The sequence below is a fragment of the Alnus glutinosa genome, chromosome 1 (genome assembly GCF_958979055.1).
Source record: "Alnus glutinosa chromosome 1, dhAlnGlut1.1, whole genome shotgun sequence".
In the NCBI taxonomy this organism is placed as follows: Eukaryota; Viridiplantae; Streptophyta; class Magnoliopsida; order Fagales; family Betulaceae; genus Alnus; species Alnus glutinosa.
In genome coordinates this window covers 18962198-18987981 of record NC_084886.1, presented here as the reverse complement: position 1 = coordinate 18987981, position 25784 = coordinate 18962198, and the positions used below count along the sequence as shown (strand labels likewise).

Sequence of the window (25784 nt, the reverse complement as noted above, 5' to 3'; positions counted from 1 at the left end):
ACTATTTAATGGCTTTGGATGTTGTAACTATTTCCCTTTAGTTAATGTTACAAGTTTCCTATGCTATATGTGTAATCTTTGATATGTTATGCACATGTTATGAGATGTGTTGGCTCATGGCAAATTGTCATGTTATTGTGATGATCCATTTTGTAAAAAAAAAAAGGGTCGTCACAAAGGTCCATCATCTTCACTTATAAGATTGTCGTTGTTATGGTAAGTGAGCTTGATATGACAAGGACTAGGGGTCAAGGGTCTGATATGGAATGTGACATATTCTCATGAATAGCGTTCCTTTGGGGGATGCTCCAACATATCATTCTGTTACTGAATCAAGTTTAAATAAGTAAGACTGTTAATAGAAAGATACCCTTCCTTATATTAGTATATGGTTTACACTTCATTGTAGGGAGGGCTGACTCGCCGAGCGCAGCCCATCATGAAGGCGGATAGACTTTTCTAGGCCCGTGGGGTAACAAGCTTTATTAGGTATTAGTGGGCCTAGGAGGCCTCTAGTAAATGGTATCACTAATATATAATTAACATTTTATTTTGATATTATACTTCTAATAAAAATGAAAAAATAATAATGGATATTTAGGTATGCATTCTTGAAATAATAATGGATACTTCTAATATAGTTGACATTCTAATATATTTCTTTTCCTCATTGGATGGTACGTGGATTGAACATGCATTCTTGAATATAATAGACATTCTTTTCGTGTATAGTACTAGACAGCCTGGAGAAAGAAAGTGCAGGCTGTGCAGCGGATTCCTTTGGAAGTGGAACGTCAAACCACCCAAAAAAAAAAAACTGAAAATCATCTGCACCATTTTTTTTAAAAAAAGAAAAAAACAAACAGACGTCGTCGTCTAGTTCGTGGTAATTTCACAACCAAAATAGCCTAGGACAAGGCCACGGCGTCGTTGTAATAGGATGCCGTAGCATTAGTATTTTACCCATTTACCATAGTCGAGGTGAGGACACCCGCCTATTCCAAAGCAGTGCGGGATGGGTCCTGTTTCCAAACAGCCGCGAGGCGGGGGTGAGCCGTGGCCCAATCAAGCGGTGTGAGTGCGAGAAGTGTAAATTTATGTAAATTTAAGTTTAAACAAGCGTAAACCCTAGAGCTTTATATAGACCCCAAACTCCATAGCTGTCTCTCTCCGCAACCAAAGCGCACACTCTCTCGGCTGTATTTTCTCTTGCTGTCTCTAAACCCTATAGAGACGTCTCAGGGGGTTTAGATTGGGATCATTTTCGATTCTCGATTTTTTTTTGATCCGAATTCGATATTCCTGATATGGACCTTCCTGGCCTTGCCGTCATCCTCCAAGCTGCTCTTAGCCCCAACCCCGATGAGCGCAAGGCTGCGGAGCAAAGCCTCAACCAGGTTCCTCGATCCCTCTTCACCTTTGATTCCTCTGTATAATACGTTCTTTCTGCTATGGAAGCTTTTGGGGCAATAATTGGCCTCGTTTTTACTACTATTATTATTCATCTCAAGCTCGATTATGAATAATTAGAGAAGATATAGGTTCTTCATAATAAAAATCAAATGATCAAAAAATAGGTATCCGAATTCAAAGTGAATTATAGATCAATGCTTGCTTGGTTGATTTTGGATTGGGTTGTATTTTTTGAATGGCAGTTCCAGTACTCACCTCAGCATTTGGTGAGGCTCTTGCAAATAATTGTGGATAACAACTGTGACATGGGCGTGCGCCAAGTTGGCAGCATTCATTTCAAGAACTTCATCGCCAAGAACTGGTCGCCTCACGAGCCTGGTACGTTATGCCTTGCTTGTGGGAGATTTAGTGTCTCGATCCGTTGGCAAATTTCAATTTCTAATTTGATCATTTTGGGCTTGATGTAGATGAGCAGCAGAAGATTTTGCAAAGTGATAAAGACATGGTGAGGGATCATATTCTAGTGTTTGTACCCCAACTTCCCCCTCTGTTGAGGTAAAGTTTTTGAACTATTATTGCTTTGGCTTTGCTTACTGTTTTATTAGTCGTATTTTGAAATATGTTTCTAATGAATAGCTGCATCTAATTATGCACCACGCTTTCCAAAGTTTTAATTTGTTCATTGTGACTTGTGATGATTCTTTGATGGTTGTTCTCTCTGATACGAAACCTTGTACATTAATCTTTATATAATGATCCTGGTGATTGGTGTACGTCATTTTCATTTCTAAAACTTGTTGTACAGGGTACAGCTGGGTGAGTGCCTCAAGACGATTATCCATGCTGATTACCCTGAACAGTGGCCACTGCTTTTGGACTGGGTGAAGCATAACTTACAGGATCAACAAGTCTATGGAGCTTTGTATGTGTTGCGGATTCTTGCTAGAAAATATGAGTAAGTTTTTATCTTTTGTCCTATTTTTGGTCAAATGTTTTCCTTCACATATTTCAAATTTTGTCAAGTTAGAGTTGGCAGTTGAGATAATACAACCCAAATAATGTTCTGTGAAAATTCTGTAATGGCTTGTTTTTTAATATTAGTTGTATGTTAAGCTTTTAGATTTGAAATCTTTGTACTTATTGCTGTTCACTCATACTTAAGCATCCTTTATATGCTCCCATGTATAGATGTCCCTATTAGCCTCCCTACTTATGATGATGGACATATTTGCGAACATACAGCGATGCCATTTGGGTGGTGTAAGCGAGTCATGGAATTATTATATCTGCTATAGAATTACACATGTATATTGTGAAAACCATCATATCCTGTCTTTTTTTATATATGCTGATGTCTTCAGCAATCCTAGTTGATGATACATTTTCTGATTGTTGAGGAAGACTATCACATAATGAACTTTTGTTACACTGAAGCCTTCACCTTCCTTATTTGCAAGATACACTTATGTCTGTGTCAATGTTGTTGTTTGCTTAAATTTGTTCCACTGATTTATGTACTTAGGTTCAAGTCTGATGAGGAGAGAACACCGGTTCATCGCATTGTTGAGGAGACATTCCCTCATCTTCTCAATATATTTAACAGGCTTGTCCAGATTGTCAACCCGTCACTGGATGTAGCGGATCTTATCAAGCTTATTTGTAAAATATTTTGGTCATCCATATATGTAAGTTCTTAGGCGGAGGTTTTTGGCACTCTGCATTCTATACTTGGATAGTCTAGGTGGTGTTTTCATTGGGTATCAACATGCCCATGTTATGTCAAGCATAAAGTAATTATTTCTTTGGTTGCATGTATGTCAAGGTTGCATAGGTGTGATATAAGCATATTGATTGCGATACTTCTTATTTTTTTGTAATCTTAGTTAGTTGTGAGTACAAGGCTTTTGGTGGCTGCAAACTAGCTTTTGGATATGTTGGCAGATGTTTCATTGATTTCTCTTTCAACACCTTAACATGGAGAAGTAGATTTGATAAATATTGCCTTGTTTTTTCAAATTTCTACCATGTAAGGGATTTACTGCTTTTCTTTTCTTTTTTCTTTTTGCAAATGCCTGAGGGGCAATGCATCTTTTCAGAATAAAGTTGCTTTCCAGAAAGTGTATATTTTCATGTTAAAACTTGGAGCCTTGGGCCAGAGGATCTTTTTTCTTTTTCTTTTATGCCTCCAGTGAGCACGCTGCTTCCTTTATTCAGGTTTATATGGCCTTTACATATCCTTTTTGTTTGTGTTTGTTCTTTTCAGTTGGAGATTCCAAAGCAGCTATTTGATCCAAATATGTTCAGTGCTTGGATGATTCTTTTCCTAAATATATTGGAGAGGCCTGTCCCCTCTGAAGGGCAGCCTACTGATCCCGAACTTAGGAAGTCATGGGGTTGGTGGAAGGTCAAGAAATGGACAATTCACATTTTAAATAGGCTATACACTCGGTAAGTTCCTAGATTTGAAACATGTTAGAAAATAAGGATGAGCCTAGCGGCAAGAGGCTGAGTTGTCATGGCCATTTCACGCAGGTTTGGTGATTTGAAACTTCAAAACCCAGAAAACAAAGCTTTTGCTCAAATGTTTCAGAAGAATTATGCAGGAAAGATTTTGGAGTCTCACTTAAATTTGCTGAATGTGATCCGTGTTGGTGGCTATTTACCTGACAGAGTTATCAACCTCATTCTTCAATACATAAGCAACAGGTTATTTTGCATTTTGTTTTTTGTTTTTCAAGATTGGCATATAGCTTCTCATTTTTATGTATGATATAATTATTGGTTTATGATTGTCCTAGAGGACCAGTTCATGTTATACTGCACTTTAATGCTTCAAGTTTTGGCACAACTAAGCTCAACTCACCTAATTATTTACACCAAATACAAAGTATTGGCAATGTTAAGATAGCTAGAATAAAGATTTGGAATCTTCATTTGGAATTGATGCTAAAGAGTTTTAAACCATTTTCTCTCTTTGTGCCTGGTACTTTCTACCCAATCATCTCTCAGATTTAACTGTTATTTTTCATTTGAATCTGGGTTTTTAAGGGTAGAGAAGGATTGTCTTGTTTGCCGATGTGTTCTTGGAGTTGTTGCCAGTGTATATTTGGATTGAGATTTGGATGCTGTAGATCTCTTGACCAACAGATATCTTGGAGAATGTGAAGCACAATAAGTCGTACTCAATATTGATCATAGTAGGTTGCCACCACAAAAACCCATAAATGCAGTCAATATTTGAAAGAAGGAATTACATAGATTTATCGGTCAAATATGAAAATGTACAAAATTGATGGAGATTTGATTGGATCACAACACAATATTATAAGAGTTGTCTTGTGTGACGTTGAAACTGTTGTGATATTTTGTACCCTGGGAGAGAATAGAGAAGCAGACAACAGTGACTGGGAAAGCAAGTTGATGATGCAGCTGCAGCTTCAGTGAAGGTTGAACCGCTAAATTCCCTTTTATACAGCCTGAAAGTTCTCAAAGAATCCACAAAGTAACCATGACTCGATGTGGATTTGAGAATTCTAATCCTAGGCTTTGGGCTGCATATGCTCCATGAGGCGGGTTGTATTTTGTGATGCCATCTGGCCCCATCTAATTGCTTGTGAGTAAGAGTTGCTAAGTAGCAAAACCCAAGTAATCTTATTCACTGCCTATGAAACATGGATAGGTTTGTGGAACTCAGTTGCGACTAGAATACTCTATACGTATGACAAATATGTTTTATTGAATTTTTTCAGAAATTTCTCGCTGCAATTTAGAGTAATTTTTGAAAAAACACTCAAGCATCCTGCATTTCTACTTCTTCACTAAAAGGGTCAACAAGTATGGGATTATAATTATTATTGTGGTGGTCAATATAGTCACAAAAAAAAGAAGAAGAAATAGAAGTACCTATTATTGATTTATCTTGTGAAATCCTTGTCCTTCTGATGTTCATATATATGTTTTCAAAAGAAGTATCATATGTGACCCTGGGTGTTGGGAATAGGACTGCTTGCATGTCAGTGTGAGAAGCTCATAAATTTATCAGAATTTTTAATTCGAAATCTTTTGGGTAGAGGGAATGGGAGCACTTGCCTGTTATGAAAAGAATCATAATTCCCTGATTTTATTGATTGTCTCCTTTGCATGAAATTGAGAATACTTGGTAATATGTGACAAAGTATGTTACTAAAGCCAACAACACAAAAAAAGTGTATTTTTTTTGAGCTATGAAGCATCTTCTGAAAGCATTGGTTCCTAATGACTGTCTGGCTTTTATTGTACTCTATAGTTCCATGGCCCTGGAAAAGAATTAATGTTGTGTTGGGCTGTCTACCTAATTTATAACAAGATCATGAATCTCTTGATACATTGCTTCATTTACTGCTGCTTCATTGTCATGATATATAATTTTTGTGGAAAGTCCATATAAGTTCCTTATTTATACTACTTGTATGCAGTATCTCGAAGAACAGTATGTATAATCTGCTTCAACCTCGACTTGATAGTCTTCTTTTTGAGATAGTTTTTCCCCTTATGTGCTTCAATGACACCGATCAAAAGCTTTGGGATGAAGACCCACATGAGTATGTGAGGAAGGGTTATGGTATGGCCTCAACATATGAATTTATTGCTTTAAGGACCTTGGATTGTTTTAGGTGATTTAGGACTTCTCTTGATTTGCTGCAGATATCATTGAAGATTTATACAGTCCGAGGACTGCTGCCATGGATTTTGTCAGTGAGTTGGTTAGAAAACGCGGAAAAGAAAATCTTCAAAAGTTTATTCAATTCGTAGTGGAAATTTTTAAGCGGTATAATATGTTTTCATTTTATGCTTTACCATGTGTGTCTCAAAGAATTGGGTGCCCTAATGGTCATGTTTTTGATTCTTGTATTATTTCCTCTTCCAGCTATGATGAAGCACCAGCAGAGTACAAACCTTACAGACAGAAAGATGGTGCTCTTCTTGCTATTGGAGCTCTTTGTGATAAATTGAAGCAAACTGAACCTTACAAGTCCCAACTTGAGCGCATGTTAGTGCAACATGTCTTCCCTGAGTTCAGTAGTCCTGTTGGGCATCTTAGAGCCAAGGTTTGACGGTCTAAAATTTCTTTTCTATGTATTTAGTATGCAGTTTGTTACTTATTGGTTTTCACGTTGCTGTATGTTGTGATATTCTAAAACTCTACTTTTGGCCTTTATTTTCAATTAATTTTTTGCTTTGCTGTCTTTTGACAAAAGGCTAAAAGAATTACATATATTTTGATTTTTTTTTTCTGTGCTATTCAGTTTAGGTGGGCTTACTTTTAGTACATTGTCATTTTGCTGCCTTTTGACAATAGCTTATTCTGGTGACTTTTTTTCTGGATATTAGGCAGCATGGGTTGCAGGACAGTATGCCCATATAAACTTTTCTGACCAGAACAATTTCCGTAAAGCCTTACAGAGTGTTGTGTCTGGGATGCGGGATCCTGAACTTCCCGTTCGTGTTGATTCTGTCTTTGCATTGCGCTCTTTTGTTGAAGCTTGTAGAGGTATATATGCTACACTATATGTGAATTTTTGCGTTTGTGTATCTCAATTTATATTTTTCCATTAATTTAGATGTAGGCTGGTTGATAGAAATTTCATTGTGCTCTCTATGCAGATTTGAATGAAATCCGTCCAATTCTTCCTCAACTCCTTGATGGTATGTGGTTATGAAACTTTGCAAAAGTACTGTTAGCAATGTGACTTATTCAATGAGAGATAAAAATATTTTTTCCTTCCATCCAGAGTTCTTTAAACTTATGAATGAGGTTGAGAATGAGGACCTTGTATTTACTCTGGAGACTATAGTGGACAAGTTTGGGGAGGAGATGGCACCTTATGCCCTTGGGTTATGCCAGAATTTGGTAATAATTTCATTCATTTTTATTTGATTTTATATGTATATTTGTCATCAATTAGTTCTTTCTTTCTTCTTCTTCTCTTTTTTTTTTTTTTTTTTTTTTTTTTTTTTTTTAAAAAAAAAAATTTTAATTTTAATTTTTTTAAATATTCAGGCAGCTGCGTTTTGGAGGTGTATGAATACTGCTGAAGCTGACGATGAAGCTGATGATCCTGGTGCTTTGGCTGCAGTTGGTTGTTTACGTGCCATTAGCACAATTCTCGAATCAGTGAGCAGGCTTCCTCACCTTTTTGTCCAAATCGAGCCAACCTTACTTCCAATAATGCGTAGAATGTTAACAAGTGATGGCCAAGGTGTGTATTCTATAGTTTAATTTGGCTTATTTTTGACATTATTTTTTTTCTATTTTTTGCATGTTATTTTATTTCCTCCTAAATTTTTATGCTGCTTAAGATCATTCAGTGAGTCTTGTAGACATTGTCTTTAATGATTCTCAATAGTATCTAATTTGATTTTGTATTACATTTTCTATATACGCTAGTCAATTTTTCTTTTTTCTTTTTCCTGGAACTTTAGTGGGCTTCATTTCACCATTGCTGTCTTTTTGGTATACGTGCCAATTCATATCGGCTTGTAAAGAGTTTGTGTGTCCTGTCTTGGAGACAATTAGCTGCGCTAGGTGGTAGGCTCTGCCTCCCGCATCCCGTGATGTAGGAGGCTGGGGCGCCTTTGTATTCGTTGGATTCCAAGCTGGTGTTGAGGTATTCTTGGAAGATGAAGGATGCGAAGTTGATCGGATTGATTGTTGAGTCTGTGGAGGCATCCATTGTCTCTCCTTCGGCGAAAGGCTTTCTTTGGCGGGGTTTTCTTGGTCCGAGTCTTGCAGTGCAGGTTATCTCATTTTCCTCTGAGATGGGAGAACCATCGCAGAGGGGTGATCTAGATGGGGCTGGTGTTGGAGAGGAGGTACAAGTGGGGGTTTTAGGGTACCCCGTGGTTGTGCATGATGCAAAAGTGTGCTATCCTTATGGGGATCTCTTTTGAGTGTGATGAGAAGGGTTTTTTGGATTTCTTGACTTTGATTGATGAGGGTCAGTGTCAAGAGGATCCTGCTTTTGTTCTTAAGACTAAAGAGAGTAGAGAGGTTAAGAACTTAGAATGTTCGATTAAAGGCAAAATGACTATTGGTGTAATATAGTCTAGGGTGTTTTTGGCAGGTTTGGGCTTTGGGTCTTGGTTTCTCTGCTGTTTTTGGGTTTTCTCTTTTGTTTTTTTTTGCTTGCTCGTGGTTGGTTTCCTTTATATACTTCATGTATGCTTAGGGGAGCTTTACGTTTTTTTAATATATTTCTTTGCTTACCTATCGAAAAGAAAAAAAAATTAAATTAAATTCCTTTGCAGCATCACTTCCCGTAACATAGCTTTTCTGCCAGCTTAAGCAATCCTTTTAATAAATCTTGTTCTGGAGTTCCTTTACTGCTCACAATTCATTCGTGGCCCTTGTTTGCAAGCCTAGACAAGTGGAGCTCTGTCTTGCTATCCTTTGGTTTGTTTGTTAAACAAGCGTCAAAATCAGACTTGTCCTTGTATATTTATTTACTAAATAAGCATAAACAAGTTCTTTCAGTGTCGAGCGAGGTGCTCATCCTGAAAATTGTTAAGTTTGTACCCCCTAAAATTTTGTCTTCATCCAAACTTAAATAAAGTATCGTACTTTTCTGTACCCCCTCAAAACTGAGGAAGTTTATATTTTTTTAATACTTTGGCATGAACATTAGCATTCATGAATTTATAATGGCTCCAAATTTAACATCAACGTTGATGTTTTCAACTTCTCTCATTGAACACTGTGTATTGAAACGCCCTCAACTTTTTGAACCATGAACATACAATTTCCCAATGAGTTGACAGCTATGAGCATTAAAAGGAAAGGTGATATGTTCTCATTGCAATAGCACATGAGAGAGTGGCTTACCCAGAAGAAGTGCTAGGCACACATGCATAACCAAAATACTTGGATACTTGTGATCAAAGTATTATAAATAAGAGGATTATGTAAGTAGTTTCAGATAGACTTTTCCTTGTCCTAGTAGGCTTAAAAAAAATTCTAAATTTAATTTTGAACAACCAAGAAAAACCACAAGACTAGCTTGGACTTGAAGAAAACCTAAAGGCCTGTTTGGTTTTGTTTTCTGAAAATAGTTTCTAAAAACTGTTTTCAAAGAACAAAAAGAAAATTTATGAACCTGGTATTTTCAATGGTTGTGTGAATTTAGGATTAGTTTTTTTTTTTAACTGGAACTTTGAAACTTCTAGAATTTGAAAAGCTCCATTAATTACGGAGATGCAAGCGCTCCCTCTAGGCGCGGGAAAGGCAAGGCTCTCATGTAGTAGGGTTTTGTGCCTTCGTGGGTTTTGAGGTTTTAGGGTTTTAGGGCTTAACTCCTTGTGGTTTTTGTTGGGTTCTTTTGTGGGCTGTTCTCGGGTGCTCCTTTTGGGCTTTAGGGTTTTGTTGGGTGCTTTTTGTGAGTTGGCTTTGATTGTTCCTGTGTATACTCCCTGTGTATACTCACCCAGTTTAACCAAGCTCTTTTGGGTAAATGGTTGTGGAGATATGGTAGGGAGAGAGAGGCTTTATGGCGTTTGGTGATTGACGCCAAATTTGGGAGCCTAAAGGGTGGGTGGTGCTCTATTGAGGTGTCGGGTTCCTATGGAGTAGGGGTTTGGAAATATATCAGGAAAGGGTGGGAGAAGTTTTGCAATTATGTTCGGTTTGTGGTAGGGGATGGGTCATATATCAGTTTCTGGCATGATCGGTGGTGTGGGGAGAGATCTTTGAAGCTTTGTTTTCCAGTTCTGTATAGTCTTGTGAGGAACAAAGCAGCAATGGTGGTAGATAATATGGCTGTTCATAATGGCAATATTCATTGGAATGTTCTCTTTACGCGGCAATTCCAAGACTGGGAGTTGGAAGATGGTGCTTTCTTTCTTCGAGCGGTTGTACTCCACTCCGATTCGACAAGGAGAGGGTGACAAGTTAGTTTGGAACCTCTCCACAAGGAGCTATTTTGAAGTAAGGTCATATTATGAAGCACTTAGTAGGAAAGAAGGTCCATCATTCCCGTGGAAGAATATTTGGTGTGCTAAGGCTCCGACAAGGGTGGCGTTCTTTGTATGGTCTGCAGCTTTAGGTAAAATTTTGACTCATGACAATCTGCGAAAGAGGAATATTGTGGTTATTGAGTGGTGTTGTATGTGTAAAAAGAAGGGGGAGTCTATTGATCATCTGTTACTTCATTGCGACACCGCCCGTGAGTTTTGGAGTTTTATGTTTTCTTTATTTGGAATTGAATGGGTCATGCCACAATCGGTGCTGGGTTTGTTGACTACTTGGGGTGCTTCTCGAGGGCATGGCCTAGCAAAGAATGTTTGGCGTTTAGTTCCTCACTGTGTTTTGTGGAGCATTTGGAGGGAGCGGAATGCGAGGCTTTTTGAAGATGTCGAGACTGTAATGGTAGTATTAAGGAAGCGTCTTCTTAACACGCTATATCTATGGATAGCACCCCATCTTTGCCACCTAGGTGTTTCTACTTTTGTGGATTTTCTTAATTTATTAGTTGTTCCTCCCGTTTAGGGGCTCTCTTGTATACTTCCCGTGTATTAGGGTTGCGTCCCTCTGCGCTTTTTATTGAATTTTATATTACTTATCAAAAAAAATATATATATATATATAAAAAAAAAGAATTTAGACTCAACTCCATTTGTTGAAGGGCCCAAATTTGCATGATTTCCAGTAAACTATAAATTTGCCCCCCATTACAAAACAACTGTAGCTTGTAATAAAAACCCAAACTAATATCTGATATCCCCCCTAGACTACTCATCTCTCAAACACAAGAACTGTGCCCATCGGACATTGCATGAGGGACCTGTGTATCCGAGCGATTGAAGAAGTTGGGTCAAACAAGTCGGGAACAGAGTAGAACCAGTGTTTGATATATAAAATGAGAACTGTGGATGTAAAGTTGATGATCCAGTAGACCAAACAGTTGATAAAGCCATCTAAGATTGGTCAGCCTTGCATCGTTCATCGAAACAAATAAATGTACATGATGTAGACAATAACAGTGTTGTTGTTGGAAAAATGTCAAGTTGAGAAAATCTCACATCTGGGAATTTCTAAATGGCCACATAAATTGTTGTACATCGCATGCAAACGGTTTGTAGCTGTTCATCTTTTTTATAATGAAGTATCTAGTTTCCATGGTTCTGCAATGTAGGTTGTAAATTAGATAGTAGATCGTTGGCATAGTTTTGACAGTGATCATCCTAAGTTTCAAGGTGGTGGAACTCACTTTTGGGAAGATTCCTCCCTCAAGTTCTTTGGGTTTTTTTTGGCCCCTTCGCTAGGAGTTCTTCCTATGAGTCCCTGGACTTTGTTATGCCTGCCTTTTCTATCTCTTTGCTAAACAGGGGCCCACACAATAGGAGATTTTTCCTCTGAACTCCAACCCAGTCTATGAAATTGCCATGTGTCCCTTAGCATGTGAGAAGCACATGTTTTTTTAGTAGCATGTGAGAAACACATACTTTTTTAATAGAATTTCTCTCAACTCTTTTAATGCTATTAAAGAAAATGTGCTTGCTTCTAATATATTTAAGGGACACCTGGCAATTTTATAGACTGAATTGGAGGAAGTTCCTCCAACCAGTTTGGAGGAAATCTCTATCCCACACGGAATATAAACCTTCAGTTACCAAAATTATAACACCCGTGGAAACAGAAGCTAAGTCTCTTCTTCCATGGCGGCATTAGCCATTACAGAAAGTATATATAATACAAAAAAGTATACACTGTATTCTGAAAAGGTCTATATAATTGGGGATACTATGCTTTACCATTCATCATCTTTACCATTCGTCACTTCAGAAGGCTTTTTGTAGAGTTACATGAGAGCAGTACATCTTGGTTCTTTGAGGCTCTAGCAGTGCATGCAGTTTTCCTATTTTGAAGCTTTTTGGGCTCATTGAAATTTAAAGAGGATGTGTAGTTCAATATTTCATTCAATGCTTACGTATCCTTTTCTAATATATCTGTGCAGAGGTTTTTGAAGAAGTTCTGGAAATTGTGTCCTATATGACTTTCTTTTCTCCTACAATATCTATGGATATGTGGAGTCTTTGGCCATTGATGATGGAAGCCTTGGCAGATTTTGCTATCGACTACTTTCCAAGTATGACTCTCTGCTGTTTGTACACCTGGCTGGATATTCTAGGAAAATTTCGTTTGCACTATTGTAATTATATTTTAGTATAAAAATATTCTATTTTAGTGGAGTTTCCTTATATCTCTAAAATCATATAATCAACATTTTTGTCTACTGCATGTTTGTAAAAATTCATGATATAATATATATCTGTTACTCCTGCTCCACATTGTTAGTACTTCTCAAGGAATCTAATTTTTTTTTTTCTAAGTAAAGTCTATTTCAAAAAAGTGCAGAGGGGTGCAACCTAAAGTACGCAAGATGTATACAGGAAGCCCCTAATCCATAGAGAAAGAAGAACACATCTAAATAATCCAATTTTTTAAAACCCTTAAAAGTGATAAGTCACCTCAACTACCCTCAAAAGTTGACAATTTATTGAGTAATTCTTTTATAGGACATTTTTACATCTGCCCTAATTTCACTTTTCAGATGGGACATCCATTTTGGGACATCTGAAAATGGGAAAAGGGACTAACATTGTGTGACGGTAGTATTAAATTAACATTGCAACAACTCATGGTTTAAACTTGGCTATGGAAGTCAGTTTAAAACACAATAAATTTTTTTTTGATAAGTAATAGCAATTTATTGAAAAGCGCAAAGGGGCGCAACCCTTATACACACAATAAATTTGAGGGGCAAGATATCCTATTTTGTTGTGAAAATTCTAGTACTTGGACCTGCCTTCCTGCTTATTGTACATTTTTTTCTACTCAGCATCCTTACCTTTTCTTCTATTCCCATCCATCCCAATAATAATAATGAAAAAGAAAAAAAAATCACAACACCTGATGAAGTTAGTCCTCAAGTTCCTTGGAGCCATGACCCTAGGTAGTGTTTGTTACAAACAGCGCCAAACATTAAAACTGAACTAGATGGAACGATTGTTGAAGCTTTGAGTAAAGGAAAAAGAATAAATTCTCATTTAATTACTGAGAGTAATGCTTTAGATATTGCATGTATAGAGAAATTATGTATTTAAGCCATCTTGTAAATATTCTGATTACTCTTTGGAACCAACTTCCATGTACTCCCATATTTTGATTCTCATATTAGTTCTTTTTTATGCAGATATTCTGGTTCCTTTGGACAACTACATATCCAGGGGAACTGCGCATTTCCTTGCTTCTAAAGAACCAGACTACCAGCAAAGCCTTTGGAATATGATTTCATCTGTAAGTTTCTTTTTAATTAATAAAATTTGTTTTGACACCTATCTGTTGAGTTAAAGCATTGAGAAGAAGAAAAAAAAAACCCAAGTGATTTTTTTTTTTATGTTGCTTTTTTGCATAATTTTTCACTAGGTTCCCCTCCCCTTTTGGCTGATAAGGTCTATGTGTGTTGTTTTAATTATGCAGATCATGGCAGATAAAAATATGGAGGACAATGATATTGAGCCAGCACCAAAGCTCATTCAAGTGGTGTTCCAGAATTGCAAGGGGCAGGTGGATCAATGGGTTGAGCCGTATCTCAGGATCACAGTTGAGCGGTTGCGTCGGGCCGAGAAGTCATACTTGAAATGTCTTTTCATGCAAGTGGTAGGGAGAAGATATAAACTTCTTCTCATGTATGCGCTTTCTTTTGATTTTGCCTTTTGGTCTGCAGCCTCACTGTATGAATAAATAAGAGACTGATATTTACGGCACTGAACTCCTAACGAGTTCACCTCCCTTGTAAATCAAGGATTAAGAAATCATTATCTGGTCCTTAGAGGTTTGGATTACACTTAAGCCAATCAAGTAGACCATCAAAGCTTTGTTAATGGAAGCTTGCATTATACTTAGGCCAATCAAGGAATCCATCAAAGCATTGTAATAGATAAGCCTCGTAAGAGCCCAATGAAGGATGGGTTGTATGTCTCAACTTGTCCCTAAACTAACAACAGGGACGTTAAATCTATAATATAACAGTAGTTTATGGTCTCAGTGGCTTATAAGATATCATTATACCACTTTGAAATGAAGTTTTGTTTAAGGAATTGACAGTGGCAGTTTTATTTTAATGTTTGCTAGTCATGTGCTTCAAAATTACTTGTGACATATGGAAGCATCTTTTGAGGTGAAATTCTTCTAAAAGAAAAATGCATTTGTTGCAGATTGCAGATTCTCTTTACTACAATGCAGCTTTGACACTAAGCATATTACAAAAGCTGGGTGTTGCGACCGAAATCTTCAACCTTTGGTTCCAGATGCTACAACAAGTTAAAAAGAGTGGTGTACGTGCTAATTTTAAAAGGTGAACTGTCAATCTTGTTTATCCTTGTTACTTTGCCCAAACCATTTTTCCCCTCCCCAAAACAACCCCCCAATAAAAAAAGAAGGGGAAAAGAGAAACCTCTTTAATTCCACGGCAACCTACACGTCTCTTTAAATTTGATACCTACTCATTTACCCTTTTAGAAAGTTTGGCATATCATGTAAATTTTTATATTACAGAGAACACGATAAGAAAGTTTGCTGCTTGGGATTGACATCACTCCTAGCACTTCCGGCTGATCAATTGCCTGGGGAAGCTTTGGGGCGTGTTTTCAGGGCAACTCTTGACCTCCTAGTTGCATATAAAGATCAAGTTGCAGGTCTCTTGTTCTCCTTCCTTTTAATGTCTGTTTCATTTATGTGAATAATTTCTCAACTCATATGTATAACGGGCAGAAGCTGCGAAGGAAGAAGAAGCTGAAGATGATGATGATATGGATGGTTTTCAAACTGACGATGATGAAGATGATTGTGGTGATGGATCTGACAAGGAAATGGGAATTGATACTGAGGATGGTGATGAAGTTGACAGTATTAGACTCCAAAAGTTGGCTGAACAGGTTGTGTATTTGAAATAGCTCTTAAAATTAATTTTACTCTGTATTGAATGAAATAATAGCGTACCAATTTTTTTCCCCTACCTTTGGTGTCGTTTACTTTAAGAACAATGTTTATAGGTAATATGATAACGGACAGATTTCAGTGGTGTATACTCTCTAATCACATTTGATAACGAAATATTGAAAGGAACCCCAGTCTTTTTTGCATTAATTGAGTCCTATTGACAGAAAATATCCTGCAATGAGCATGCCTAATCATCCATTTAGTGCTTGCAGACGACACTCTTTAGACTTTAGAGTCTAATAGACAAAAAATGGATACAATATCTTTGGGCGGTTGATGTCATATTATAGCTTTTTTTAATTGATAAGTTACACATGAAACTAGCAGGTTTTGAACCAACGATCGACATTCTCCACCTCATTCTGAAGGGGGGAAGAAGCTTCATTTCAGCTGAAGCTCTTGGTGTCATATTATTGTTTATGTTGGCTTTTGCCAATATGTTTGACCCATATGGCCCTTTCCCCTGGGCAGCCATGCCCTGTTTGTCCCCTTTTAAGAAAGGATTTAGGGTGAGGTCATTGTTTCAATCCTGTTTTGATATATGAGTCATGGTAACGTATCAAAACATTATTCATTGGCTTGTCATGCTATGTATTGGTTATATCATTTGATTTGATAACTTGTATTTTTGATTAATTTACCTTGTCATAACTTGACTATGGTCTTCATTCAGGCAAAGGCTTTCCGCCCAAATGATGAGGATGACGACGACTCAGATGATGACTACAGTGATGATGAAGAGTTGCAATCACCAATTGATGAGGTGGACCCTTTTGTTTTCTTTGTGGATACAGTCAAAGGTAAAAGCAAACATTCCCTTTAGTCCTGCTTATATTGAACCCTTGTAGTATTATTGTTATTGTCTGATCTGTAACCCCATCCGTGTGTTTTGCTCCACTTTCTTTCAAATCTAGCACTGCAAGCGTTGGATCTATTGAGGTTCCAGAACCTTACGCAGACACTCGACTTCCATTATCAAGCCCTTGCCAATGGTGTTGCCCAGCATGCTGAACAGAGGAGAGCAGATATTGAAAAGGAAAGGATGGAGAAGGCAGCAGTTACTGCTGCTTCTTAAGCTTTTGGTGTCACGCCGTGGCTAAAATTTTGGTTTGCTTATTACCATTGGAATCATTGTGGTTTATAGAGAAAGAGAGTTGTTGCCAGTCCCTTTGGAGCATTTGGTTGGTTCAATGATCATCGAGGTCGGTGAGCCCCAATGAGTTCTCAGGTTAAAAGTGTTTGGAGCTTTGCTTGTCCAAGTGCCCACTGATATACAGTGAGATTAATGATATCGCCAGGGCTAGTCCTTTGTTCGATTCAGGGTCTGAGTCAGAGTTCTTGTCTGGTGAGTCTGGCAATTCTATGGCAGAAATATGCCTTTCTGAACCGGTCTGTGTTGTCCTTTCCTCCTTTCTCTCTCATGTTCATTAGTGACCATTTCTTTGGGTTGAATAATCCCATTCCAGGATTTATTGATTTAGGAACCCTAGGATCTGCTCTCTTGGCTTGAGAGCAGTAGGGGGTTTTCACTTTTCATGCATACAAGTCTGTAATATTTCTTTCCCTATACGGATGGGTATGTGGGGTGGTTGATGGCTGGATTGATAATTTCTGCTGCTCGGTGACCAACGAAAATTTTCTCCGCTTTCCCCCCCCCCCCCCCTTTATTTGGTATATAGTGTAGGGTTCGGTATTGGTTTATTTGGGTTTGGGAGTTTTGGGTTGATTGCAGAGGGCTTCTGAGGGTAGCTTGCTGCCGATTGTAAAACAGTTACGTCTATTCTTTATATAATGTAGATTCATGAGAAGAAATCGGCTTGATTCTTTATAAAAAAAAAACTAATTTAATGGCCGACCAAAGCTGTACAAAATTGGAGGTCACGTTTTTCATTCTTGGGATGCTGCATCCGACAGCTCAATTGCATAAGTCATAAGATAATGGGTATGTTTTGTTTCTCCATCTTATTTACTAAATATAGTAAAAATGTATAATTAATGAATGTTCTATTGCGGATACATTAGAATCCTTGCCATGGTGAGTTGACTACTATTTTCAGTATTTTGGTATCAAACCATTAAAGTTTGTGCAAGGTGAATATTTGCTAATTGGGGCCAATGGAGTTGACTTTAATTTAATTTTCAAGAACTAGTGAATCACAATGAGTTTTGTCTCTATTTTCAATCATTTTTTTTAACAATTATTATTGTTATTATTATTTCTATTAATAAAGGGCTTTCTAGGTATCTATGATTAATTTTATGCTTACTACGTACAAAAGCTATATAACCCAATAAAATTAAAAGAAACTCAGAGTAAGGATTATCCTCCTCACAGCAATACAAGGGAAACAAAATTATAATCACTTTATCTAAACGTGGCATAGGTAGCACGAAAGGGGTATTGAATACTTGTTATATCAGCAACAGAACTGATTTCATGAAAACTATTTATCATCTATTCTGTATACTGTAATTTGTATTTTCTTATTTTTTTTATTAATATAATTGATAGAGCCTATGACTACGAACTCCAAGAGAACAACTTTTATATAAATTAATAAATTACGATATCTCGATATATATAAAATCTTGAGTGTATCAAAGAACAAATTTCCAAATCTACATATAAAATCTGCATGGTTTTAAGCTTTAGGGCTTTCCGTTTAGTACTTGGGCTTTAAGTTCAAAGTTTGACGATTTCAGGCGTGTAAGTTTGAGATTTTGGGTTTCTGATCGAGGAACACCGATTTTCTAGTTATTTAGTTGTTGCCGATTCATCTTTGTTCTCTTGTAACGTGTCACCAGAACCTTTTTTCCATGGGCGGATAGATGCGGAACCCAAGGACTATTGTAATAAGTCTTGGGTGCTGTTTGATAACTTTTTTAAGACAAGTTCGTGGTTGATTGAAAAAGTGTTTTAATGTGACGTGAAAGTAAAAAAGAGTTGATTGTTTGGTCTTCTTCTTCGCTGAGTGTTAGAGAGAGAGAACAAGTTTGTGAGTCTGGTTTCACCGGGAGGGGGTGGCTTTGCGCCTCCTTCCTCCCGGTGCTGATCTTTACCTCTGGCTCCTCATGAGCCAGGGTAATTTTTGTTACCCCCTGATTGTTCCAGTGGGGTTAGTTTTCTCCCAACCACTAGGGTTGTGGAGCTTTTGTTCCCCCTGGACTGTTCCGGTGGTGACTGTGTTTCTCCTAGCTTTTGAGCTATGGAGTTTGTTTTTCTTGCTTTGCTTTCGTTTTTCTCTTTCTCTTTTTAGCAGATCGGAAGGCTTGAGCTGCTTCGCATGTGTTTCCGGTTTCTGCCAAGTTAGATCTACTACGTTTCGCCGGAGACCTTGCGTCACGTCCTGCTCTGTTGTGTTCGCCGGCCGCTTATGAAGCCGCCTCCTCAACCACCGGCGGGTTTTGAGCCTCCACGCGCGGAGCGTGGTCCTCACGTGCCATGGGTGACCTGCGCGTGTGAGAGCCACGCTCCTTTATTCCGACTGGGTTTCAGGGGGGTTTCGTGTTGGTGGGGTGTTCGACGGCAGCAAGGGCGGTTCGGGGTGGCGCGTGTGCTACACGCGCCGGTGACCGGACGGTCTCTTCCCCCGGCAGTTTCTGGGCTTCTCTGATTTGTGTTTTTATCATTATGTATATTCTTGTCTTTTCACATTTTACCTTTGTAATGGGCTGTAAATTACTTGAGCATTTTAGGTGGCTTATAAGCTACACCAAGTTCTCTCCTTTTAGTTGGTTTGTGCTTTAGTGTATAGAGATGACCAAATTGTATGTTCATGTAATTTTAGTTTGTTGCTTAGGTAGCTGCTTTAAGCTAGGATCTGTTCCTAGTTTAGTGATTGGGAATTCTATATCTCTATTCCCTACCTCATGCCTAGGGCCGTGATTTGTAGCTTTGGATTGGATGTTTGCCTTTGGGCTTAGTTTTAAAATTATTAATGAAAGTTCCAGTTTGTTAAAAAAAAAAAAAAAAAAAAGAAAAAAAAAAAAAAAGAAGAGTTGATGAGTTTTTTCTTTTTTTGAAAAAAGCTGGTTAATATTTTCACCTTTTTGGGTAGAAAGGACAAAAAAGAAAGTAAAGGGTCCGCAAACAGAGCCTAACTACTCCCGAAACAAGTCAAACAAACCTAGTCTTTCAAACATACCATATAGTACATGGTACATGGACAATGTCACTTTGAAAAGCAATTAAAAGAAATATGTACTACAATCGAATGCTATCTAGAACGCAACAAAACGATTGGCTGGGCTATGTAGATAGTCCAAACCTCACCTAATTTTTTTTTACCCCCCCCCCCCCCCCTGTTAACCGCCTTCAATACTCCACATAGTTCTCAAATGGACAAAACCTAGGTACATCATAAGCCCAAAGTTCAGCAATTCAAATGACAGTCTCCCATAGTGACAATTTGGAAATTAAATTGGCACTAAATATCCACAAATTACGTACTTCCATCGACCTGCATTTGAACCAAATGTACTGGAGTCCTTGGGGCTAGGCTGAAAATGTAGGCCGCCACAAGGAACGTAGAGCATTCCCCGTTCAAATGAAGCAGGGGCGCATTTATACAAGATCATTAATAATGGAAGACTAGATAATGATGGCCCAAACACTACCTTCAGCTACTAGGCAATGCTCCTTACATATTGGTCAAGAGTTGTATTGAATAGCTCGCACCTACATAAAGCAAGTAAAAGTGCCACAGTAAGAACAAAATTCGGGAAGGAAATTGCAATAGCTTTTGCAGCTCATACTCAGAGCAGTAACTACTAAATGAAATTGGGGAAGGAAACTGATCAAAATCAAAGTCAGCTATAATCTGTCGTAAGGCATGCCTCCCTTAAAAAGTAAATAAAATGGAGAACTCCAAATGAATAATTTTCGTAGAATTATGGATAAATAAGGCTTGTGTCTAGAGCTGTAAATGAACCGAACTGTTCATTAGAGGGAGAAAGATAATTTTTTTTGAAAAGTAAAGAGGGAGAAAGATAATTAGGAGGTATACTATATATATATTTTTCATAAGAAAGATATCATTAAAAAACACAAAGCGCAGTCAAACATTGGGAGTATACAAGAAAAGTGGCTAAGAATGAGAAGAAAAAAGAACAAGAAAATCATTAAAGCTAATCACTAAAGGAGCTAGGAATACCGCAGTCCAAGAATACAAAGAAAAGAAGAAAAAAGTAATAAGATCCTCAGTCGTCCTTTCTTTGTCCTCGAACTGCTTCTAATAACTTATGCATTCTATTATCATTTCCAATTGGACAATTCATTAATTCAACTGACGGAGGATTATAAATGGATCATTTTTTTTTTACTGGAGATTGGGAATAGATGGACTTTCCCTCCCTCCCTCCCTCCCTCCCTCCTCAAATCCTTGGCTCCAATTGCGGACCTCAACAATTCGCAAACTCATGGCCATCTTCATCACCGCATCTCTGACTCCACTGCCTAGAACTTGACCTCGACCATGACTCATTTGCTTCATTCAAGTCGAGCTCGAGTCAAGTTCAAACGCAACCAATTTTAATTGAGACAAGTTCAAACTCGCTATTGGAGCTCAACTTGAGTTCAAGCCAACCTATATTTTTATTGAGTCAAGTTATGCAGCGCTACCTGTATCTAACAAGAATAGAAAAAGAGTGCCCTTGTTAGAGCTACAAATGAGGCACATGAGCAGCACAGGCTTGGCTTGGCCAGAAGATGGCCCTCATTTAGAGCTCGAACCTCAAACAAGCTTGAGCTTGAGCTTGAGCCTCAGTGATATGGGCTTAGCTTGTTAAGCCTCCTATTAGATATGAAACTAACAAGACTGGAACCACCCCCAGCCATTTATTGCTTTATGTCTAACAAGTTCTAGTTCTAAACATAAGTTCTCGAAGGCTCTCCACATTACTGCATCACCGAGTTCTCGAAGGGGGAAGAGACTGGATGGAAAGAAGACTAAGCTTCATTAAACCTTGGTTCAACATAATACATCAGATCATAGCATGTTGATAAGCCCTAGTATTTGCTTTTCAAGTGATATCAATGTCCTACTTGTTCTTTAATCATTAGTCATTTATTCACACTTGCATTGTGTAGTTCTTAATTAGGAGTCACAAAAACAACTAGTAAAGTGGATCAACTATAAATCGTAAACAATAACTGTATACACATATAATATCAAAATCACACGAGCCTTAATGACCATGCATTTGAATGATTCCACGTTAAAAATTGTCCTATGGCAACATTAAATAATGATACGTTGCAATGCAATGCATGTTTATACCAGTAGGTGTATCTCATCAGTTTCCTCAATAAACACACCAAATGATTGGATGCACCACTTTCAAAGTGACAGCCAAAACAAATTAATATCTTAAAAAAGGGGTTCACCAATTGTGATGGCTATTGATAGGAAAATGTCCTAAGTGGATAAATTTCAGATTTTACTAGTTTAAAAAGTTAAAATCAATCAGTCACCTGATTGGTGTTCCCGCAGAATATAGTGGGTTCCTGACAACATATTCAACATACAAGTTGTAAATGTGATTAAGGGAATCCCGCAGATCACCAGTCCTAGGATGAGTAACCAAGATAATCTGCACAAAAGGATAGAACATAGGTGCATTCTGAATTATGTAGTGAAGACTGACAAAAGTATTCAAATCGACCATATTGATAAGCTAAATCATCATAAGCACAAAGTCAAAACACATATTTGGCAAAAACTGTGTGATGCTAGGCAATATCTTTGACACACAATTCATTACCCAATACTAATAGGGTCAGTAAAAGGAAAGAGGATTCTTGACAGGGATTAATGGTGCTATATTCAACGGGTTCATTAAGTAACTACTATTGTTCAAAGTTGAAAACAGCTACTGGTTACAATAATCTTCCAATCATATCAAGAACCCTGTGGTTAAAAGCATTAGATTGCAAGGCATGAGGCAATCAGCAACAAAATATGTCCCTATACCCAGAGGAGATTCTGACAGGGCCTTTTGATTTCCTTCTTGCTATTAAATTGTTCTTTGTAGCAATAGGACTTAAGTTCAAAGAAGGACTAGGAATTTCTGATAATGAAATTATTCGAATAAGCACAGTATCAGCAGAATGGAAAATAAATTATATAAAAGGCAGGTTACTCTAGAACTTTTAGTGGTTTGTTTAAGTCATTAGCAAATCCATTTTCCAGAATTTATTGGTTCAAGCAAATTGTATCTAATCTGAAGACAGGATCAAGCTATCTCAGTATCTCTACAATTGAACTTTATCATTTTAAAACCAACTATGGGTAGTCTCAGTACATTATTTTCCATACAAAGATCCTACTGCATCACTTTCTTGAATTCGAGAATTCATAAAAACCATTCACCAACAATAATATATAGATTTCATATTTTTATGGCAAGCAAGCCCAAGATTTTTATATAGTTAAGAATGTCCCAATTAGCACTCACATAGATTTATGTGATAACTACTACAAACATAATTAATAGAGGACCACTTTAGCTGACCTTTATCCCAGAAGGACTTTCCATGAAACTAAGCTTGTATGTATTAGTACGAAAGCTGTGAAACGAGCAACCTTGGCCAGGCAACTGAGGCACCCCGAGGTTTCCTTTCTCTGTGCTACAAAAATTGATAATAAAGTAAATGAATACAAAAACAAACCCAACAAATAACTTCTTTTTTTTTTTTCAATAATTAATTGACATATCATTAAAAGCGTAAGAAGCCCCTATGTATACAGGAAGTATACGAGAGAAGCCACCTAAGTAGTAGGGGTAAAAAGAACAAGAAAATCATGATAACTAATCACTACAGGAGAAACAAAAGCAGTTGTCCAAAGATACAAAGTGTAGAAAAATAAAGATTTTAGCTCCTCCAAAGTCCTATTGCAGTTCTCAAAACACCCATCATTCATTTCCCTCCATAGACACCACAAAAGGCACCATCTTCCAAACAGCAACACTCCGAGTGTTGCCGGTAGTCCACCAACAAGCACACAAATCAACTACTCTTCTAGGCATAACCCAAGACAACCTGAATCATTTGAAGAAGACATTCCAAATGGCACAAGCTACCTCACAATGAAGAATAAGGTGGTCCACGGACTCCCCATTCCTTTTGCACATACACACCAATCAATCATAATGACATGCTGCTTTCGGAAAATGTCTATGGTAAAGATCTTCCCTAAGGCCACTAACCACACAAAAAAGGCCACCCTCAACTGAAATTTAGTCCTCCAAACACTCTTCTAAGGGAAACGAACACTATCATGACAACCCAAGACACCGTAAAAGGATTTAACACCAAATAACCCTTTTTTAGAAGGGGCCCAACACAACCTGTCTTCCCCTTCCCGTCTCATTCTTACTAAATACAACCTGTAGAACGAGGCAAAGGCATCCGCCTCACAATCCTGAGCTGCTCTAACAAAGCTCACGTTCCATTGAATGTCACCTCCAGAAAAATCCAAGTGAGCCTCAACAGGAGCATCCTTTGCGCAAGCAATACCAAATAAACTAGAAAGGCATCCTTAAGGGCCATATCCCCACACCAAAGATCGTGCCAGAATCTAACATTTGAGCCATCACCCACTTAAATTTGGTGTGACTACAAAACTTCACCCAACCCCTCCGAATATTCTTCCATAAACCTACCCCATATGCCCCAATACCAAGAGGTTCACTAGAACACCACCCGCCCCATAAACTTCCATATTTAGAGTCTACCACCACTCTCCACCAAGCCTTTCTCTCAAAGCCTATATCGCCAAAGCCAATTACTGAAGAGAGCCTGATTGAACCTCAAAAGGTTCCTAATCCCTACCCCTCCTTCAGATATCGACCTACACACCTTTCGCCAACTCACTAAGTGATATTTGAGCTCTTTGCCTAGACCACCCCATAAGAAATCACGTTAGAGCTTCTCAATACGGTATTTAACAAAACATCATGTCCCAAAACAAACAACTTTATACATCAACAACAAAGACACAAGTTACATGCCTCGATTATAATTAGCTTGCAACCCAAACTATTGGTATCATCATTATGGTTAGGAGAATCAAAATAGTAACATATAAAACACTTGTCAAATTTCACATCTAAATCACCAGTTTTTAACTATGATAAAAGAAATGAGCAATTGAACCTTCCACGGAGAAAAACTCATTCGTTTGAGTGTAACATAAAAAGTCCCTAATGATTAGTCATCACATTTTTAACCAACTCCCTTCGACATATGACCAATTTTAATCAAATTTAAGAAATAAAACCACAGAGTTTTTATTCATCACTAATTCACATTACATTTCAATGTTCTTTCTCGCATTACTTGCATACAGGCTAATATGATTCTCTTTTCCCTTTCTCATAACGCAATCTATACAATGCATCTTTACAAAACCAACTTTTTAACAATCCATTGAAATCAAAGACTCAAAGATTTGTTAATATAAAATATATATATACCAAATGGGATCCATCTTGGCAGTTAAGGACTTGAGCGAGAAGAGCAAACCAAACATGAGCTTGTGGTCTTGCTGTGCATTGAGGGTGTGGAGTGGTCGATTCCACTCCCTGTAAAGCAAGCACACCCCACTCCTATTGAACAAATATATCATGTGCGCGTTGTTCCCCAAAGCCGTCGGCGCCGGCGGCGATGGACTGATCTCCGACCCCCCAAAGAATTGCATTCTTCAATCTCAAATCTGAGAGGCCTAATTGAACCACTCAGCGATTGTACATTGACCTTTTGCGTCTTAAAGGAACCTGAAATTGCGAATTCAGGAGAACATCAGAATTTTTGTTTTTCTACCACAGCGGAGAGTGAATTGAATTGAAGAGAATTCTAAATAAAAATAAGAAGATTTCAGAGATATTGACGGTCAAGATCTGATCTGGGAAGGAGCTTACCTCGGTCTCGTCTACCACTTCTTCTGAAGAAAAAGAACGGAAATGTTGGGGAGAGAGACTTTTTCGAAAGGAAAGAGAGATTGGTTTTATTGATTTCGTGGACAAATCCCAAATGGGCTGGGCCCAAATTGTTGGGTTTTCTTGGCAAGTTTGTTTGCATGGGCTATTTCGACAATGACAAAAATTTGGTACAAACTTATTTGTAAAAAATTTTATACGACCTACATATAATAGTGATACATGATCTTTAAACATGTAAAAATCACATGTTTTTTTATTAATACTATTAAAAAAGCGTGTGAGAAGCACATGCTATTAAACAATATGTTTTTTTTACATGTGAAGGGACACATGTCAATCTTATATGTGAATTGTATAAAATTTTTTACAAATCGGTCTGTAGAAAATTTCTATC

At 37.7% G+C, this 25784-nt stretch overlaps 2 protein-coding genes across 2 annotated transcripts; one reads left to right on the top strand and one right to left on the bottom strand.

Moving 5' to 3' along the window:
* The first annotated feature begins 1140 nt into the window (after window positions 1–1140).
* LOC133876186 (importin beta-like SAD2) lies at window positions 1141–17260 on the top strand. Its single transcript, XM_062314472.1, has 22 exons — window positions 1141–1397; window positions 1656–1791; window positions 1881–1968; window positions 2219–2368; window positions 2936–3098; window positions 3677–3861; window positions 3946–4119; window positions 5868–6013; window positions 6097–6220; window positions 6320–6500; window positions 6784–6943; window positions 7057–7098; window positions 7185–7303; window positions 7454–7652; window positions 12402–12533; window positions 13641–13744; window positions 13928–14107; window positions 14665–14804; window positions 15005–15144; window positions 15221–15384; window positions 16122–16248; window positions 16363–17260. The coding sequence occupies exons 1-22, from the start codon at window positions 1308–1310 to the stop codon at window positions 16521–16523; spliced, it is 3105 nt and encodes a 1034-aa protein (XP_062170456.1). The 5' UTR covers window positions 1141–1307; the 3' UTR covers window positions 16524–17260.
* Window positions 17261–19562: 2302 nt separating this feature from the next.
* LOC133876178 (uncharacterized) lies at window positions 19563–25432 on the bottom strand. The gene is made up of 5 exons (XM_062314464.1): window positions 25370–25432; window positions 24926–25225; window positions 22961–23075; window positions 21921–22039; window positions 19563–20126 (listed from the first exon to the last, which is right to left on the bottom strand). The coding sequence occupies exons 2-5, from the start codon at window positions 25147–25149 to the stop codon at window positions 20075–20077; spliced, it is 510 nt and encodes a 169-aa protein (XP_062170448.1). The 5' UTR covers window positions 25150–25225; window positions 25370–25432; the 3' UTR covers window positions 19563–20074.
* Between the last annotated feature and the right edge of the window lie 352 nt (window positions 25433–25784).

What these genes read in the sequence shown, in the direction of transcription:
- LOC133876178 (XM_062314464.1), bottom strand. Translation starts at nt 25,149, where the DNA reads ATGCAATTCTTTGGGGGGTCGGAGATCAGTCCATCGCCGCCGGCGCCG. An exon ending in GCCAAGATGGATCCCATTTG is followed by an intron (nt 23,076 to 24,925) that starts GTATATATATAT and finishes CAATTTTTGTAG; the next exon opens with CACAGAGAAAGGAAACCTCG. An exon ending in TCTGCGGGAACACCAATCAG is followed by an intron (nt 20,127 to 21,920) that starts GTGACTGATTGA and finishes TGCTTTATGTAG; the next exon opens with GTGCGAGCTATTCAATACAA.
- LOC133876186 (XM_062314472.1), top strand. Translation starts at nt 1,308, where the DNA reads ATGGACCTTCCTGGCCTTGCCGTCATCCTCCAAGCTGCTCTTAGCCCC. An exon ending in TTAAATAGGCTATACACTCG is followed by an intron (nt 3,862 to 3,945) that starts GTAAGTTCCTAG and finishes CATTTCACGCAG; the next exon opens with GTTTGGTGATTTGAAACTTC. An exon ending in TCTTCCTCAACTCCTTGATG is followed by an intron (nt 7,099 to 7,184) that starts GTATGTGGTTAT and finishes CCTTCCATCCAG; the next exon opens with AGTTCTTTAAACTTATGAAT.